Source organism: Ixodes scapularis, unplaced genomic scaffold (genome assembly GCF_016920785.2).
Source record: "Ixodes scapularis isolate PalLabHiFi unplaced genomic scaffold, ASM1692078v2 PGA_scaffold7__128_contigs__length_106722199, whole genome shotgun sequence".
Lineage (NCBI taxonomy): Eukaryota > Metazoa > Arthropoda > Arachnida > Ixodida > Ixodidae > Ixodes > Ixodes scapularis.
In genome coordinates this window covers 19,255,392-19,274,787 of record NW_024609882.1, presented here as the reverse complement: position 1 = coordinate 19,274,787, position 19,396 = coordinate 19,255,392, and the positions used below count along the sequence as shown (strand labels likewise).

Genomic DNA, 19,396 nt, shown 5'->3' with positions numbered 1-19,396 from the left:
CGTGCGCCAATAATACGTTTCTCGCACGTGCACACAGGTTCAATTACACCTTCGCCACGCCAAACTCCCACCGTTCTATTTGCCCGCGTTTTTGCTGAATTTCGAGCGATGGTCGACGATATTTCAAAAATTAGCAAACTACAAGTCACTGGGAAAACAAACAAAAAAAATCTCATGCAACAACAACAAACATAAAAAAACATCACAGCGACGCTCATTTTTTTTTTAATTTTACTTTATGGGGTTCTGTTCACAGATTGGTTTAGTTTATGTATGATAACTGGGTGTACCGTCATCCCCTGTGGGTTTAAAGCTCCGATGCATGCTGCTAGCAATTCGGCATCTGATCAATCATCAAACAACCGCCCTCCCCCCACCCCCCTCTCCTCCCAAACCCCCCGAAACAGCAACAAATAACTATGTGCGAGCAGCACACGTCTGGGCCGTCGAATCAATCTGTCCTTCAAAAGCGTGCTCACTCGGATTAGCAATCTTCGCTGAGAAGTCGATCGCATTATAGTCCGCACACGGGGGACGGCTCACAACGCTGGTCGGCAACACCGCGGGCGAAATAACTTTAAAAGGAAAGCTTGGTTCGTCCGCACTCGGTTCAAAGAGATCATGCTCCCAATATTCGTAGGGTTGCCGATCACGGCAGCTGGCCTTTTTGAAACGATCCCGCGTCGTGGTACGAATCATCGACGTTGACGAATCGCCAAACTAAGAAAGAAAAAAAAAATGCAGGCAACATTTGAACTTGTACGAATTCTCATCGATTATTGGCTGCCTTTCATTTCCCGGTGCCAGGAACCTTGGAATTAGGAAACAGCGCATTGTTCATATACGCGCAAGGCTAAGATGACCAACAATCGGTCATCTTAACCTTTGAAAAAAAAAAATTCATACTGTGTATTTTTAAGTGCTTCTCACCGAGGCGAACACCGCCGAGTCACTCAGCTGTTGACGCATGCGCAGTGTCTGATATTCCGCGGAAGAAAGAGGGCCACCGCTCCTGCTCAAAACGCGTTCGTAGACAAAGAGAGCGCAGAAGGCGTCATTATAACCCCTTTCACTTTGGAACGGCAATATATGTTGGGAAGGAAAAAAATACATTTTCCGGTAATAGAGTGTTCTCTTTATCTAATATTTATATATAAGTGGGAAAAAAAGTAATTAGGACAAAATATGATCACGATCTCAGTCAAATACGCGTTTGAAGGTTTCCCGGCGACCGAGAGGAAGCATGCGTTGGAGCCATTTTGGTGCGCTCGGTTCTTAAAATCGTGGCGTTGCCCGCCACCACGTTTATTTTCAGCCGCCTCCTCTCCGTCGCATTCTTCCGTATCTTCAATTTATCGTGGAAAATTAAGAACAAACAAAAGTATTCTTCCCGTCGCAAGAGAGGGTCGCTACATACGCATCAATAATAATATTTAATATATATAAACAACATTGCCAAAGACATTGATGACTGTGTTACCGTAAATCTGTCTGCAGATGAGTGCGCCATATCCTCTGTTATCAATAACGGTTCCTGAAAGGCATTATTGAATGTCAGTCTTTGTAAACTCGGGGACTGGTGCGTTCTTCAGATGATAACAAATAATTCCACCAAAACTGTCTCCATGACTTTGACAAGAAGAAACCACTTGCCCTCCAGTTATCACTTCGGCAATCAATGCATCCACAAAGCTTCCTCCGTTAAATACTTGGGTAACAATTAAATATAACCTTAAGTGGGACGAACATATCAGTAATGTATGTACTAGAGCATTTCGAAAGCTATGCTTCCAACGCAGAAAATTGAAGGGATGCCCCTTAAGTCTCAAACTCGAAGCATATAGGCAGCCGGCAACGGCCAGGCGGCGCCAGCAGGGTGAGAGCGCACGGTTATACCCTGTCTCGTAGTAACTTGGCAAACGGCGAACGATAAGCCCCACATTGCATGCCGAAGGCTTCGAAATGCGCGACGTATACGAGCGCAACGCACACATATTGGAGCATGACGCAGCGAAAAGCCTGATACTTCTTCGGAGTTGAAGCGCGCTCCGGTGATACGCAGTCACGTTCCGATTGGCCCGCCAAGGCCGTAGCTTCCGCTCTACTGGCACGTTACGCGGTCACGGCTTCCTGGGATACCCAGTATTTCTTGCTTCAGACACTAGGCTCAGCGGCGCCACCAGAGTAATAGCTGACGTTTGAACAATGCAGCCGCCACTACCAGGGGTACCCTATATTTCTTGCTTCAGTCGATAGATGGCGCCAAACCAAACAGCATTGCAGGTTGCCTATATCGTTCTCTAGTCCCACCAGTCCTTGAGTACTCTTAACGTGTGCCCACACTTCGTCAAAAACATCACGGAGGTGGAGCGGTTTCCACGTCTTGCTGCTACACTCTAAAAAAAGTTTGTGCGTCTACTTTCACACAGAGCACTCGGAGAGCCAATCACCGCAACGTACGGAGGCAGCTTAGGGAATGACAATGCCGAAGCATATGTTTAGACCAAGAAACGCGGACTGAGTTGTGACATTAAGCAATGCAAACGTGACGTTTTTCATTGCTTAATGTCACAACTATATGTTTCGGCATTGTCATCCGCTGAGCTGCCTCCGTAAGTTGCGCTGATTGGCTCTCCGAGTGTTGTGCGGGAAAGCAGACGCACGAGCTTTTTTTAGAGTGTGTTTCGGCATCGTCATTCTCTGAGCTGCCTCCGTACGTTGCGGTGATTGGCTCCCCGAGTGTTGCGCGGGAAAGCAGAATCACGGGCTTTTTTTTTAGAGTGTAGGTTTATCTCCTCAGACTATCGGCCATCATCATCCGTAACTAATATGCTTAAACAGCTGGAGCTGAGCCCGCTCCAACTGCGCCGTCAAATCGCAGGCTAAAGTTTCTTGATTTACTATCCCATAACAGTTCTGGCCAGCGACGTGAATACGGTTTATTCCCAGCGCCGCACAGATCAACAAGACTAAACCACCCTAAAATAATACGCCCATATTTTGATTCAGTTATAGTAAATAATAATAATAACCATAAACAAATCCCCCCTCCCCCTTCCCCCTTTCCCTCCCTCCTCCTCCTCCTCCTCCTCCTCCTCCTCCCCCCCCTCCGGACAGGTCCCCGTCCGCAGCCGGCGCCACGATGTATACGACGCGGCCAACCAGGCGGCGCCAAAAGTGCAACGTCACGGCGCTCGTCGTCTTTGTTCATTCGACATCACTGACCTCATTAGAAACTCATTTAACATCACATCGTTAATTCCAGCAAAAAAGTAATGAAGAAAAAAAGAATCCGCACGCCTTAAATAACCACCGACACGCGTTCCGATCGCTTCAAACCCGTGGGAAACCGCGTCCCATCCAAGAAGCATATATATATTCAACCCCCATGTTCCCAAAAGCGGGACGGCGGGCCGCAAGCAGGCTAATCGCTTACGAACCGCGCCAACAGGAAGGAAAACTCAGTTCCGACGTCTGTCAGGGTCTGTTTGTCTGTGTGTAACCAAGTGCGTGCGTTGGCATACGCGACGGAGAAATTCGAGCCCTCCCAAATGAGCGCCCTGACGTTCCTAGAGGATCAAAGCAACAAAAACACACACACACACACAAGAAAAAACGGTTGGGGTTCATACATATTGATGATTTCAAAGAAGCAGGAACAACGTCCGAACGATGATACTTCGGACCCCGCAGTCACGGATACTTCTCACGGCGTCTTTGGACTTGCCGAGTACTTATATACACTCGTAAATTACGCGAGCGTTGAAGCTTAATTTGAGCGAGAGTTATAAATATTTATTTAATATAAATATCCCTTCAGTGTTATAAATACGTACATATATGTAACCACCTCGCACGATCGGAGATTATGTTGCTTAAGAACTATACTGTTGAGTAACTTTACACGAAAACAACACCTTATTAGTGCACTTTGTTCTTTGTGTTCGTATGTTTCAGCAATGTTTCGCTTTTTTTTAACATGTACCAATCTCCTACAACCTAATGACTCGCAGCACTTCTGAAAATACTGGTTTGCTCATTGACGGAATCTGCACGCGAAATCTGTGATTCCTCGCACAATTCGGAAGGTGCTTCAACTCGAACAATATAGCTACATGCTTTTTAGTTGAGCTAGTTGGTACGTATTGGTGATGAGACATCTTGATTTCACACAGAAAGAGAAACGAACTATATGTATTCTCTGTTTCACCACAACTGCCAGCGAATCCAGCTACGAGAGTAAGCCATATGCATTATTGCAGCGCACGCGTTGATCGAAGCACCTTAGCGGTGCGCTTTTATCTTCAACTTCGCTCTTACGATAAAAAAAAAAAAAAAGATCAACCTCTGGATTAGCGCTTTACTCAACTGCTCTCTACTCAAAAGTGAGTCTTTTCATGGCGCATCGTGCGCCCGCAAAACATATAGTGGCTGTAGTTTATCACCTATCTCTGTTTGCATCAGGATCTCAAAATAACATTTCAATTAGTTTACGACGTCGTTATTTCGTTTTCGCTATCATAAACGTTACCGTTATAGAACCTATATAAAGCAGCAATCAGACTGATCGTACATCAGATGTATGATATCTTACAAGAACTCTTGTCAATCCCACATTGCTGTGCGGAGTGGGGAATTGTGGGGTTGCTCCGATGTGTACGTTCGGGTCGGCCCGTACGTTCCGTACGTCCTGGAAGTGGCTCGATTCCTTTTCGTTTACCCCTGCGAGTTTACAAAATACGGAGTGAACACATCCTAACCCCGACACGTACGATGTTTTGTTATCGTCCTGCCTTTTTTTCGCGTTATGAAATCGCAAAATGCTGCCCAAACAAGTTTCCGCTCCTTCTATTGATGGTATACTCCATCATGAGCCGTACATCCATTTGTCGTTGTGCGTCGAAAAGTCGACGGGAGGTGCTGCGTATCTACGGAATGATCTACGGCTTATAGCGAGCCGGTTTCCGTTTCCTGGTCTTTATAAATCGTGCTCCATAGTATATTCGCGGGAATTACCACGTGATGGGAACTAAATTCCTCCGCAAGTTTTCCAACTAAGTCTGTTTGCTTACAAGATTACACGTAAAATAATTTACTCTGTGTGGTTACATCCCCCTAGTTTTACTCACTAGAAGTAGTGGTGAAATTTCGGAAAATCGAACTAGTATTCTGATACCCGCACGATCACCCTAGAGACGGTTTCTCAGCGTAAATAAAATATAGCTTTGTTGGCATTTTTTTTAAAGCATATAAATATAATCAGAAATAAATTTGGTTTGCTGTGAATCGTGCTCCGTAAATCAAAGGTGGAGCTTTATATGAAACAAAAACTATATATTGGTGGCAAGGCGTGAAGCCTTGTTCCGCACTATCTGGAGTAAGGCAGAGGTACTAACACAGAATATGTCGTGTATTGTTCCGAACATCAGCCGAGGATTAAATCACCCGCGTCGTCATAAACAGGCTGAGTCTGCGTGGAGAATACAAAGAATCCAGAGTAGAAGAGAAGGGAACAGAATTAAGGCAACGTCTCGATAACCTCGCTTCCTTTTCAATCGGCATCAAATTCACAGCGAAAGGGTACAGGGTTCGATCCCCACCAAACGCTTTCTCGCTTCTTTTTTTTTTTTTTTTTTCTTAATTTTTATGTGCCGTTTAGTTTCGTCCCCGAGAAGGGCGTTCTTCCGTTTCAGAAAATGCTGAGCTAGCCAGTCGAAAAATACATTTTAACGCGATAGTGTCAGGCAGCTCGTACCGCAGAAAATCCGGCGTCGGCGTCAAAGTTTGCGTCGGCGTCACCGTCGGTGGGACCAAACAATTCCATAATGCAACGCGCGCAGCCACGTTTGACATGACACGTGACTGCGCGCGTTACATTCTGGGAATTAGCCACTAAATTTAGCGGGAACATTTTCCCGCCAAATTTAGAGGAAGATTTGCCCGCCAAATTTAGCGGAAAGTTTTCGTGCCAAATCTAGCTGAAAATTTAGCGGAAACCGACTAGACCACGCACACACGCTTCCAGGGCTTGGCAACGAGCACACGTTTACTATATGAGAATAACGCTCTGCGAACGGGACCCGATAACGCTATCGCGTTCCACTCTTATACCCGTGCCACACGGGCAACTCGAATGCCATTCACAACGAAAGACATTTGAGCGGACGGCCAATCAGCGCGCGACACTCCGGGCGTGGCGCATTCCACGAGCTAGAGATTGCGAGCTGATTCGCCGATCACACAAATGTCATTCGTTGTAAATGGCATTTGAGTTGCCCGTGTGGCACGGGTATTAAAGGCGAAGCTTAAGCGATCCCTCGAGTCTTTTTGACAAAAAGGGTGGGTTCGGGCCGAGCTCGGGCACGGCTCACATTACAAATAACAACCGGGCTCGGGCCTGGTTCGGGTCGGGACCTTATCGGGCCGGGTTGGGTTGGGAATTAAAATTCCGGCCTGATCTGATCTCCTAGTCGAGTTTTAACACCAACTCCCCGTTAAAGTCGTTTGCACGCGGTGGTGATGATGTATATACTGGCCTTCGTATGGACATTCTGAAACGAGCAAACCAACAAGAACAACGACGACAGCAAAATAAAATAAATAAAAGCAGTAAGTCACAGCTGGAATTCTATCGGATTCACAAAGCCGCAGCTCCATAGTGTAACGGCGGATGAAGCGGCCACGAAACGCTCTTGCGAACGAAACACAGAGAATGTAGTGCGCATGTTTGTAATATCTGATATCGAATATTTCGCGCGATACGAATCTAGGCCCAGCAGAGCCGTACACACTCAGCTACCATAGTCACATTTCAAACTGGTTCGACCCGCCGCGCACGCGAAAGCCAAGGCACCACCGCTCCGTGCCGACTCCCAAAGTAGATCGTGTTGCTGGAACGGGGGCGCCTTTTTTTTTTATATTTCGGGGCGGTCCTCAGAAGAAGTCACGTAAAGACGATTGCCTTCCCGTACCGACGGCGAGGTCTTCGCTTTATCGAAGAGTGGAAAAAAAAAAAAAAAAAAAGAACTTTCAGCCTTTCCGCTTTGGTGAAGAAGGAAGACCAGCGAATCTGTACTATGGTGGGAATGAAGTAATGGCCGGCCGTAAGTCGGCAAGCTAGAGTGGAAAGGTTGGACAGCTACCGCCATCTATGAGCGACGGCGGCAACCGGAGTTTCGTGTCATCATTTGTTTGCTGACGGACACGACACTGGGGAAACTCGCCCAGCTCCGCTGTAACAAAATGCGGGCTTCGTATAGGAAACAAACTATTTGCGGGTCACGCAACATTGCACGTATACACGTATATTCAAGAGCATCCTGCAAAAATGTACCAAAAGAATTAGGCTCGTAAACCCAAAACAAAAAACAAACAAAAAACAAAAAAAAACTGGAAGTGTGCTAAATTTACGAAACAATTTTCCTCAGGGGCACCGTCGCGTCGCCGTTAATTCGGTTATTTCTAACGTTGTAACGGTAGAAAACATTGTTACACAAAGACAAGGAAGACAAGTTGGGGGCGCTCGGAAGTGCGCGGCGAGTTTCTCGACTGTCGATCGAAGACAGGGCCGAGACAAAAGAGAAAAATGATAGATCAAGCGCAGCACAATAGGAAACCCACAATAGAAACCGAACCCCACCAAACATCGCGCTCAAAAATATTCCGTTCGGCAACACCTAAGTCGCGCCACAATGTCCAGCTCGCGGAAGAGATTACATCCACTCGTACACACACACACGTCGTTGCACCCCCCCCCCCCCCCCCCCCCCTTTTCACCAATACTCCTAAAATAGTCCTCTGTTCATCTCACCATCCATCATTTCAAAAACGCGCCCGCATACGACCAAACGCACGCACACACACACTCGCAATCAGCGAGCGACGATCGCTCGAAGCCCGATCCGACGACATTTTAAAATAGTCACTGCCTACAGATCGGCGTCCCGTATTCCAGGGGCCTCAACCCCTCCCGAGGCACCCTGCAGTCCTGAAAAGAGCGACCGTTGCAGCTTTCGTTCGAGTCTCTCCACCACGCATATAATGCGACGACGTCCGATTTTTATCCCCCCCCCCCCCTTCGCCCCCCCCCCCCCCCCCCCCCCCCCACACACACACACACACATTTTTTTTTCTCCTTGTTACTTTCTCTTTGTCTTATTTCCTCGATCCCTCCTCGTTTCGCTACACGCTTCCCATTCCAAGCAGCCGAGGAGGAACTCGGCCCGAAATTTAGCGCGGGTCGCGTGTGCACACGGTCAATTATAGGGGGGTCCGCGTACGTCCGCGTCGACGACGTTTTTGCGCCGCCGCACCGACGGCTATCGGCGTAATCGCGTTCAGTCGGGCTTCGGGCGTGTGTACGCAAATAATTCTGGCGTCGGGTTTGCAGCGAGTGCCCGTGTCTTTTGTAAGAGAGCACGACAGCGCGGCCTCAAAGTTCCCATAGTGCCGCCTGATTCTGCCTGTTGAACAAAGCGACGAGCAAAGAGGTGCCACGTCACATTGAGGTGATGCGCTCGAAGTGCCCGGATTGGTCGGGACGGCTTGTAACGTCGGCCCTGGTCCAGCTTACGGGGTAACCGCGGAATGTAACGGCGCTCCTTTTAGGTGGACGACCGACGGCGCTTTTTTCTTCGTGCTCGTTCTTCCGAGTTCGGGAAACGGGTTCTCGAACGTTCGCTCGAAAGCGGGGTCCATTACGCCGACCCGTCCCCGGAACGCGGGCGGAAAAGGAAAATGCGCGCGGCGGGTGGCGGGACGGCGTGGAATGGACGCGATTTTGTTTGGGCTTATTACGCATGCGTCGCCATCACCCGTGGCCGATATATGTTCCCCGCGTAGAGAGAACAAAGCTCTGTCGTCCGGCGAATATGTCTTTCCTCTAAAACCACACCGAATGTGTAGCATCAACTCGTATTCGCCTATAGCGCCTAGGCCAGAGAAAAACACGGAATTTTCGTAGCTAAAGAAAACGTTAGATACTTTTTTTCTCTCTCTCTTTCTTTGGCCGACTTGTGTTAAAAATAAGCACGTTACGATTAAGATCAGAATAAACACTTTGTAGCCTCCGTCTTGGGTTTTAAGAATGTTGTACTCTTTTCATTGCAGTGTTGAGAAGCGAGATGCGCACTGTCCATTCCGCGGGTGTAGCTTCCCCACCGCGTACCAGTACCCGGAGAAAAGCGCACCTAACGGAGTCAACTTACGAGCCCATACAGCTCCTCGAGTAATGGGAACTATTGCGAAATCCGAACACCGTCGTGTTCGGTACGATGCTTGAATGGAATAGCACGCTGATTTATAGCGGCCCAGCCGGGGGGGCGGCACCCGAGTTATTTGTATTTGTATTGAAAAAGGTCAATGCATTTTGTGGCACTATGTTTGCAGAGTTTTCTTAGAAATTAAAATATACTGTACATCACAAAGTAGTAGGGCAATCCCTTTGGAACACTAATCACATCACCGGGCGCACACTAGCTTCCTCCTCAACAACCCATGTTTCCCCTCAACCAGACGGTTTTGTCTTTTGACGACGATACATACTAGATCATTGTACCTACTGGCCACGAATATTCCACTTAACTGAGCGTGCCGGAGGTGAAATAAAAAAATATAAATCCTCACAAAAAAAAAAAAAAACGTTTTAGCCATTTTGAGAAGCTGAGGCGCCACACGGAGAACCGATGCCGTGCTATCGAGATGATCAAACGCGACAGAGAAGGGTCGTCCGGTACCCGACAGCTAACTTCCCTTTCCGGGTCCCTTTAATAGACCCATAAATTATGCAGATCATTCTTATGGGTAGATACAACGTGGCAGAGTCGCTTGCCTCGATTCGGACGCATATAGGTCATTGCTGAAGGCTTCTTTGTTTGCCCCCTTGCAGACACCGAGAGGCAGGACATCGAGTGCTGCAAGTACGCGCCCGAGGACCGTCACCCTAACTGTATGGGCATCGACATCCCTCACGACGACCCCTTCTACAAGTTCTTCAACAGAAAGTGCCTGGACTTCGCCAGGATCCTTGCTGGACTCAGGCCTTCTTGTACGCTCGGTAAGTGCAAGCCCGCCGTGGTACCCTAGAGGTATACTCTTACCTCGTGGGCCGAAAGGTCACTTGCGAAACAGTTCAGCACTCACGTTGCAAATTGGGCCAACTGGTATATGTTGTGCGTGACGGGGATGAAGAGCTCAGTAAACGCAGACGAAGAAAATACACAGCCTTTCTTGGGCTGTGTATTTATGCAGACACAGCTTTGCTATGTTATGGTTGTCTTTCTTCGTCTCCGTTTACTGAACTGTTCACCCACATCAAGTACAACATTTCTTCTCGGCATAGCTTTGCAAAGACAAAAGCTACGGTCGCCATGACTCAATCAGAGCTACGCAGCGAATCACGTAACAAAGCACCACTGGAGGAGCGCACTGCTATGGTACAGTCACGTGACTCGCTTCAATGCTCCGATTGGCTCGCTGGGGCCTTATTCCTTCCAATGTTTGTGAAGTGAAGATAAACGAAGTACATAAGGCCCAAGTACCATCTTATCAACGCTCTTCATCACTCGACCAACAAACGATTCTGATTCCCCAACCAGGACCCCGATCTCAGATGAACACACTCTCCTCTTTCATCGACGCCGGATTCGTTTACGGCGGCACCCAGGAGATTGCCAGCAGACTTCGGGAGTTCAGCGGAGGTAAACGATTTTTTCTCTCCATACGCTCGCAAGCGCAGATCAAAGACACATCAATAACGTACCGTGTCGCTCACACGTTCACGTCTTGTAGGCCGTCTCAAGAGCACTCCCCTGTACCGCGACCTCGGCCTCAAGGACATGCTGCCGATGAAGACCGTAGAAGCCGACGTAGGATGCATGGCCAGACCCAGGAGCCTGTACTGCTTCGACGCTGGCAAGTACATCCTTCATCGTTCACTCTCGCGATCACCGTGATTCGCAATCGAAGGGCACACTTCCGTCCAGTTACGTTCCGCCACAGGCCGAAGCCTGCTAAGGAGCTGTCTTGAGGGCAATCCGCCAGCAAGTAACAATCTTGCTTCCAAGGCGCCTCTAAACTCTCTTGATGGTCCACTGCGAGATCACTGTCGACACAGCACCAGAAAAAAAATTATGAGAGCCCGCGGCGGCAATCACCGACTAAATCGCGGCAGCGAATACAAACCCTCTATCTTCTCAAACACAATGGCCCTTCAAAAAGAAAGAAGAGCACAGTGACGCGACGTGAAAAGGTTGGTCAGGGTCGTAACCGGGAGGAACTCGCTCAACACGATTAAGAAAACGAACGCTCTCTTAAGGTGTCAAAAATAGACTGATCCATCAGGGCATGTTGGACCACAACCAACCAAAAACGTGAATGAGCCCTGCGCTTGATTGGCTTAGCGCATGACAGCACACAGATGAAAAGCCGCGGATGCCGTGATGTTATGCTTTTGACACTGCTTGATGGCGCCATCAGCTATCGGCGGCGATCATACTTAAAATGGAAGGAAGTAAATTGTTTCGCTGATGCCTGTGCGGGCAATTCTCTTGAAACACAGCCAAGGAAGGCCGCCGATATAGGTTCTCAATTACAGGTCATTACCGAGTAAGCTACTGGTCCGACAGTCCTATGCTCTAGGATACCTCCAACTCCAGCTCACCATTCGATCTATCGATGTAAACTTACTCGAGGACGTTGGCAAATTACACAACTAGCGAAGCGTCTGCAATTTCAAGCGACTCAATTTAGGCAAAACAGTACGGCTTGTGCTCTGATGCTGTTGATCTGATTCAGGCTTGACCCATGACGGTACGGTTCTTGCGACGAGCTTGTTGAGTGGACCCTCTTGCAGACAAGGAAAAACGAAGACGTATGTATATCATCAAACTGCTTCTCGCAAGAATGCAGCAGACTTCAGACGTTTGCAGTTCCTGCAGATACCAGTTGTATTACAAAGAAAACGCGCGAACAAGGGCTCTTCTATATTGTTCACTAGAGTAGCTGATACTTGCAGAGCAAGACTTGCAACGGTAATACGGACGTACAGGTCGGAAGGAACATCCCATCACCTTGTAACATGTCCCACTTACCCGATGCTCGATTACCAGAATATCAGCTTATCTGGACACGACCAATTCTACGGTTCATATGATTAGATCGAGGGGCAGCGGATATGTTAATACGATATCTTCGGCAGCAAGCATTACTATTGAATCATCGACACTACTCCATTTGTTTATCACAAGTTTTGATGAATCATACACTAAATCTGGCGTCGTAATAGCCAAAATAAGTGATCACTTAGGGATATTTTCGTGTATACAAAATAAAATGGCAAACAAAAATAAGAAAAAAACAGAATAATCAGTCAATTAAATTACAAAACGTAACGCCCGATAGCTTAAACGATTTTGGACAGAAGCTGTCTTGTTTGGACTGGAACGACGTCCCTCAAGAAATGAACGCCGATGCGGCATATAATTTGATTCTGAATGAATTTCAGAAACTATATGAAAATTGTTTTCCACATAAATTACTACATACTTCTAAAAAGAGTCGTAAACCATGGATAACAAAAAAATTACTCACAAAAATTCGTACCAAAAATGCGCTATATAATAAATTCGTAAAAATCAGAGAATGCGAAAAACTGAAAATTTTTAAACTGTATCAAAACCAACTAAACAAAAAAACTTCGAAATGCTAGAGAAGTGTATTTTTGTGAGTTCTTTATAAGGTGTAGTAACGAAATCCACGTTGTATAGAAAAAAAAAAACTAAATTCTGTCTTGGGTCGTTCCTGTGCGCCGAAACAAATAGAAAATATAAACAACAATGGCCAGGAGTTATCAGGTCGAGCATTGGCAAATGTATTTAATCATTATTGTGTTAGCCTCGTTAAAGAAAGCCCCGAGTCAGATGCGTGCAAGTATATACATTTTCAAAGCGATGCATCAACGTTTCTTACGCCTATCATTGATACAGATGTCATATCTGTCTTTAATGCGCTCAAAAATAGTAAAAGTTGTGATTCCAAATCACGCTGGTTAAGCATGTTATTGATCTCATTTCTCCTTGCTTAACGTACATCTTTAATCTATGCTTGCTAGCCGGAGTATTTCCCAGTCGAATGCAATTAGCTAAAGTAACAGTCATATATAAAAATGGTGATAAAAATGACGTAGGTAATTACCGACCCGTTTCAATCCTATCGGTACTTCCAAAGGGCCTAGAAAAAATTATAAACCTTAGAATGATAACATTTGCGGATAAACGCAACATATTAAGTTCATGTCAATTTGGTTTCCGTAAATATTGCTCCATCGAACTCGCTCTTTTAGCCCAAAAAGAACATATACTTAAATATTTTGGGGATAAAAAACCTTACTCTCGGTATATACGTCGACTTCACTAACGCTTTTGACTACCTGGATCATAATTCGCTAATTAGGATATTAAATGAGCATGGGGAAAAAGGAAGAAGAAGTCGAACTTATCGTTGCTGATCCTGAGCTCGTCTCTATATTTTTCCTTTTTAATCAAAGTTCTCACCTCCCTGGCCAGCCAAAGGCAACATTTTCTTCGAATTGAGTCGATCGCTCATCTGCCATGGCCGAGGCCGGCCCTTCCTCCGGCCAGGACATACCTTCAGTCGAAATGGAAGATCTGCCTATGGGTACGTCAAGTGCTTCGAGCACAATCTCCTACTACGAGAGCATCTCTGACGATCCCGGTGACGATTCCGACCCATATAACCTGGTCCAGAGTCGCAAAAAACGCAAAGCCTCCAGCAGCTCCGAGACAAGTAATAAGACCGTCAGAAACACGAAACAAGAACATCCCCACCTTGTAGTGGTACTGAAGCCAAAAGATCCATCCAAAATAATCGCCACAATTAATCCGCTGAAAATCACCGAGAAGCTAGAGATGACTGCCCCAGATGGAATTATCCTTGTCAGGCCAAACCGAAGGCTGAATCTACTCGCTATAGACACGAGAAACAGAGATGCGACAAAAGCTTTGCTTGCACTGACCACCATCGGAGGCATCCCTGTCCAGGCCTACGAGCCTTTTCCCCGTGAATCGGCCATCGGAGTTGTATACGGAGTACCGTCAGACATAAACGACACGGAACTTCAGGTGGCTATACGAGCTACGGCGCCTGTTATCTCCGTTCGTCGGCTAGGCACGTCCCAAGTTGTTAAGGTTGTCCTCAACACAGACATTTTGCCGGAATACATCACGATTGGATATACAAGATACAGGATGGAACCGTTTGTAGAGAAACCTCGCCAATGCTCGAAATGCAATGGGTTTGGACACATTCGAACCGCGTGCACGGAAGAGTCACGTTGCACACGCTGTGGAGGACCACATGAACGCACCGGCTGCAATGCAGACAACCCCCTCTGCACGAACTGCGGCAAAGCTCATGACTCGACATCTCATCTTTGTCCGGCATACCAAAGAGAACAAAAGATATACAAGTACAAGAGCCAAGCTAAAGTTGGCTATGCGTCCGCGAAAGCGGCGCTGCTCTCATCGAAAGAACAACTGGCAGAAGAGACCCCTAAAACGACTGCGTCAAAGGAAAAGAAACCATCTGCAGCTCAAGAACTCCCAACGAGCGAAGACTCCTCATCAGCCAAGCAGTCCAGCCTGAGACACCTGCAGAAAAACGCGAAGAAAAACACGAGTAGTCCCCCAATCAAGTGGAACAGTGAAGATGAATTTCCAACTCTTCCCACACAAGTTTCAAAATCCACGGACAAATCAGAAGGAGAAACCAAACGACCCGAAGAGAAGTCTACACGACAGCAACCACCAATGTCTGAGGCCAAGATTCAGACAGTTGTCAATGTCATCCGCAATCTTCTTTGCTCTTGGGATTCGCCTATAGCCAAAGCGCTTATTACGTTGATTGATGCTGTCCTTCCATTCGTGATGCTCTGGTGTCACTAGATAAATTACGAAGTGAGGCCACTGTCCTTCAATGGAACGCAAGAGGTTTTCGAAATAGGCTGTCAAATTTTCGGCAATTCCTCTTCAAACACAAATTTCCTGTAGTAGCGATTTCGGAATCAAGAGTAGGACCTAACATCAGATTATCTGGTTATGAGCTTCTTCACTCCCACAGAGAAACCGGTCTTAGCAGAGTATTACTCGGCATTCGAAAAGATCTCACATTTATTGAGCACAATATTTCGTCCCATAGGACAAATGAATATATTGCTGTGACTATAAAAAAAGGCGATATCTCATTCAGTGTTATAACTGGTTATATACCTCCTCGAGCAGAATTTGACACTAAGAGACTTGAAGCTATTCTCCAACAAACCCCGCCACCACGTCTTCTGACAGGAGATTTTAATGCTCACCACACACTGTGGGGAAGTGCGAGGAATAATGCTCGAGGAAGGGCATTACTTGGAATTACGCTAAACCATGATCTCGTAATACTAAATGATGGAAGTCCTACATTCTTTAAAGGTGCATCAGTGAACAGCCCTTTAGATATTTCGTTTGCATCTTCAGGTCTTGCTGAAGAAACTACATGGTTCGCTGACATTGAAACTCACGGAAGTGACCATGCACCGACATACACCACAGTGAGAGGTCTGCGTTGTTCCAAACAACGCTTCTCGGTACCTTCTACCGACTGGAAAATATTTCAAGAAAAAAATGGAAGCTGTCAGTTTTATGCTCACTGGAACAGAATCCTTTGTGAATGCCATAACATCTTCCACTTCAGAAGCAACAAAATATTTCAACGTGACAAACCCGCAGACAACGGTTGATGGAGAATATGAGCGTCTTCGTGCCATCCGTCGAAGGGCTGAACGAAAAGCAAGAAAAACACAATACGTTGAAGATATTCAGGCTTCCAGACGAGCACAAAAACGTGTACAGCGGCACTTAGACAAACTTTCAAGAAGACGCTGGAGGTCACTGAGTTCCGGCCTTGATCCCAGGAAGCCAACTACCCGAATATGGCACATCACGCGAAGCCTCAGCGTAAGGCCAAAGCAAATTCACCCCTTCAGAGCCATTTCTTTGAGACGGCAAATACCCGAAACAGTCGTGGCAGAAGAGTTCTGCATAAAGATTACAAGCTGCCCCTCCGGTAACAATCACAGCAAGGGTGCCCCAGATGGTCACGTCCCTGTAAGTGCATGTAATTCTATGGACGACCGTTTCAACTTGAAGGAACTAGACATAGCACTTGCTACATCCAACACTAAGTCCTGTCCAGGTCCAGATGGCATACGCTACTCAGCCTTACGTCACTTGGGGGAAACTGCTAGAATGGCCCTACTCACTTTATTCAATACCTCATGGGAGACTGGCATTATACCCCAAGATTGGAAAATCGCTCGCGTAATACCAATTCTCAAACCAGGGAAACCACCACTCGATATCAATTCATATCGCCCGATCGCATTAACTAGCTGCATAAGCAAAATAATGGAACGCATGCTGCTTGCACGCATGGAGTGGGATCTTGAAAATAGATGCATTTATCCTTCATCCATGAATGGTTTCCGACGTGGCAGATGCAGTATTGACAACGTTATAGATCTAGTGTCTAGTATAGAGCAAATGAAATCAGTCAAGCAGGTCACCACCGCAGTATTCGTTGACATAAAAGCAGCCTTCGATTCGGTAGAACACGAGGCCATACTTTCCGACATGAAGGCGATTGGTTTCGGAGGGCGCTTATTTACATGGATTTCCAGCTACCTTAAAGAACGAAAAGTCTATATATCAACACAAGATGGCAACACTGACTTCCATGAGGTCAAACAGGGGGTTCCCCAAGGTGGGGTACTCAGTCCAATGCTGTTCAGCATATGCCTTATAGGCCTTCTGAAGGTACTCCCTGTTTCTGTGCATGTATCTTTATACGCTGACGACATATGTTTCTGGTCATCGAGCAAGTCTTTATATATAAACAGAGCCAGGCTACAAAAAGCCCTCAACATTGCCGCACGGTACCTTAGCAGCCGAGGCTTGTACATATCACCAGAGAAGTCTGCGGCGTTGGCGTTTACAATGAAACAAACATACAGATACCCCATTAACTTAGAAGGAATCACAATCCCATATGTCTCCGAACATGCATTTTTGGGCGTGAGTCTCGATAGGCAAATGACGTGGGGACCCCATATTAAACGGTTAAAGAAAAAGCTCACCTCGTTTACACATATAATCAAAATGATCAGTGGAACCAGATGGGGATGCTCTGTATCGTCGCTGATGGCTCTGTATAACGCTCTATTTGTCGGTCTTATGCGCTACAGTTTGCCAGTCATGCAACGTGTCTCGCGGTCTTGTTTTAAAGAACTTGAAAGCGCGCAAGCTCAAGCACTTCGTGCCTGCTTTGGATTGCCAAAATGTACCTCCACCTCTGGAACTCTGGCGGAATCTCGTGCGAAATCTCCCGCAATATTAAGGACGCAAGAAACACTGCGAGCTCATCTACGACACAAAACCAGAGTGTATAAACACCACCTGGTAGACATTGTCAAATATAGACCATCATCTGGCTTTGCGCAAGTTATTATGGTACTAGAAGACTATATGCCAAGTTCAATTGAGGCAGCTGCGATTCCACAATATCCACCTTGGAAGTACCCTCACTTGGAAATAAGAACAAGCATACCAGGAATCACTAAAAAAAATTCAGCTCCTTCCCCGGTAATTACACAGATATCTCTCGAATATATTCAAAGAACTTACGAGTCATTTACTCATATCTACACCGATGGTTCTACAATTCCCACATCTTCAGCCCTGGGGGTATACATTCCATCCACAGCCACATACATAAAGGCTAAACTAAGCCACGCCACCTCATCAACAGCGACAGAACTAGCAGCTATTCGTGCAGCTGTTGTACACGCGGGCACTGAAAGCCCACGATGTTGGGCAATACTTGTCGACTCCAGATCTGCGTTGTACGCTCTATCTTCGATAAGAAAAGACAACATTAACTCACAACTAGTCCATGATATTTTACAGGCTATTCAGTATGCATCGAATCAAGGACATCACTTCATCTTGCAGTGGATACCGGGCCACTCCGGGATAATTGGAAACGTGTGCGCCGATAGAGCCGCTAAAGACGCCCACGAGAGCACAATTTCTGTATCTATTCCGTTTTCAAGATCTGATGCCAATCATTTAATCAAATCTATCGGAAATGAAATCTCACTATCTTTATGGGAAAATCCACAATATCACTATTACAGCCTTCATCGTATTGATCCTAAACTCGAATTCCGGATACCACGAGGACTACCAAGGAAACTTGAGACGGTGTTACATCGTTTGCGGCTCAATGTTGCATATACTAAATATTATCTTCATAAAATTGGCAAAGCTGAATCTTCCGATTGTTCATCGTGTAGAACAATTCATAACATCGAACACGTCCTGTGTGCCTGCGGGGATTACAGTATTGAAAGGACCGCACTGAAGACTCGCCTGAAATTAAAGGAAGAGGACCAGGTGGACTTGAAGCTTCTGTTTGGACCCTGGCCTTCCACTGCAGACAGTTACAAGGCCACTGAAGCTCTTTTACGTTTCATTAAGAAGACACATCTTCAACAAACACTTTAAGGAACTGCAGTCCAGTGTGCTGCAAAGTGAGCCGACACTTGCCAACATAACAGTTTTGTGAGTTTGTATGTGTGTGTGTATTGTGTGCGTGCGCATTTTTTTTTCTTTTCATCTCTTTATCTTCTTTCTTCGTATCTTTGCTATCTTTGTCTATACTATTTCTTTTTATTTCCTTTTCTTTTTTTAATTTCATCTTCTTTCACAGCGTAGCAAGCCGGCACAAAGCGCTGGCTGACCTCGCTGTCTTCCTTTCAATAAATGCTAATTTCTCTCTAAATGAGCATGGATTTCGTGGCCAAGTGTCACCTCTGTTAAATTCATATTTGTCTTCCCGCAGACAATATGTAGATATACATTGTCAGTCATCTGAAATAAAACCGACCAAGTCCGGCGTTTCCCAAGGGAGTATTTTAGGGACTTTATTATTCAATATCTATATAAACGGCATAGTAAACGTAAGTTCAACAAAGGTTTCTTTTATCTACGCTGATGATGCTAGTTTATTTTTTACTGGAGAAAACGCCACAGAGCTGATACGTGACGCCAACGAAATATTACAAAAACTTGATAGTTGGAGTAAATGTAATGGTCTAAAAATGAAGGCCAGTAAGACAAAAGCAGTCTTATTTCAACCAAGAAATAAATATGTCTACATTACTGAAGACATTTCTCTATATTCTTCGAAACTTGAAATTGCACCCACATTTAAAACTTTAGGTTCTTTTGTGTTTCTTTTTCAGGAAAACATGTAATGGGACGATGATAATAATATAATA

At 46.0% G+C, this 19,396-nt stretch overlaps 1 protein-coding gene across 1 annotated transcript in view; it reads left to right on the top strand.

The window, feature by feature from the left end:
* LOC8033462 (chorion peroxidase) overlaps positions 1–19,396 on the top strand; it is a 235,403-nt gene that overhangs the window by 202,985 nt on the left and 13,022 nt on the right. Inside the window, exons 6-8 of the mRNA XM_029970103.4 lie at positions 9,887–10,054; positions 10,596–10,697; positions 10,789–10,911. Coding sequence (XP_029825963.1) covers positions 9,887–10,054; positions 10,596–10,697; positions 10,789–10,911 — 393 coding nt within the window. The remainder of the gene's footprint in view (positions 1–9,886; positions 10,055–10,595; positions 10,698–10,788; positions 10,912–19,396) is intronic.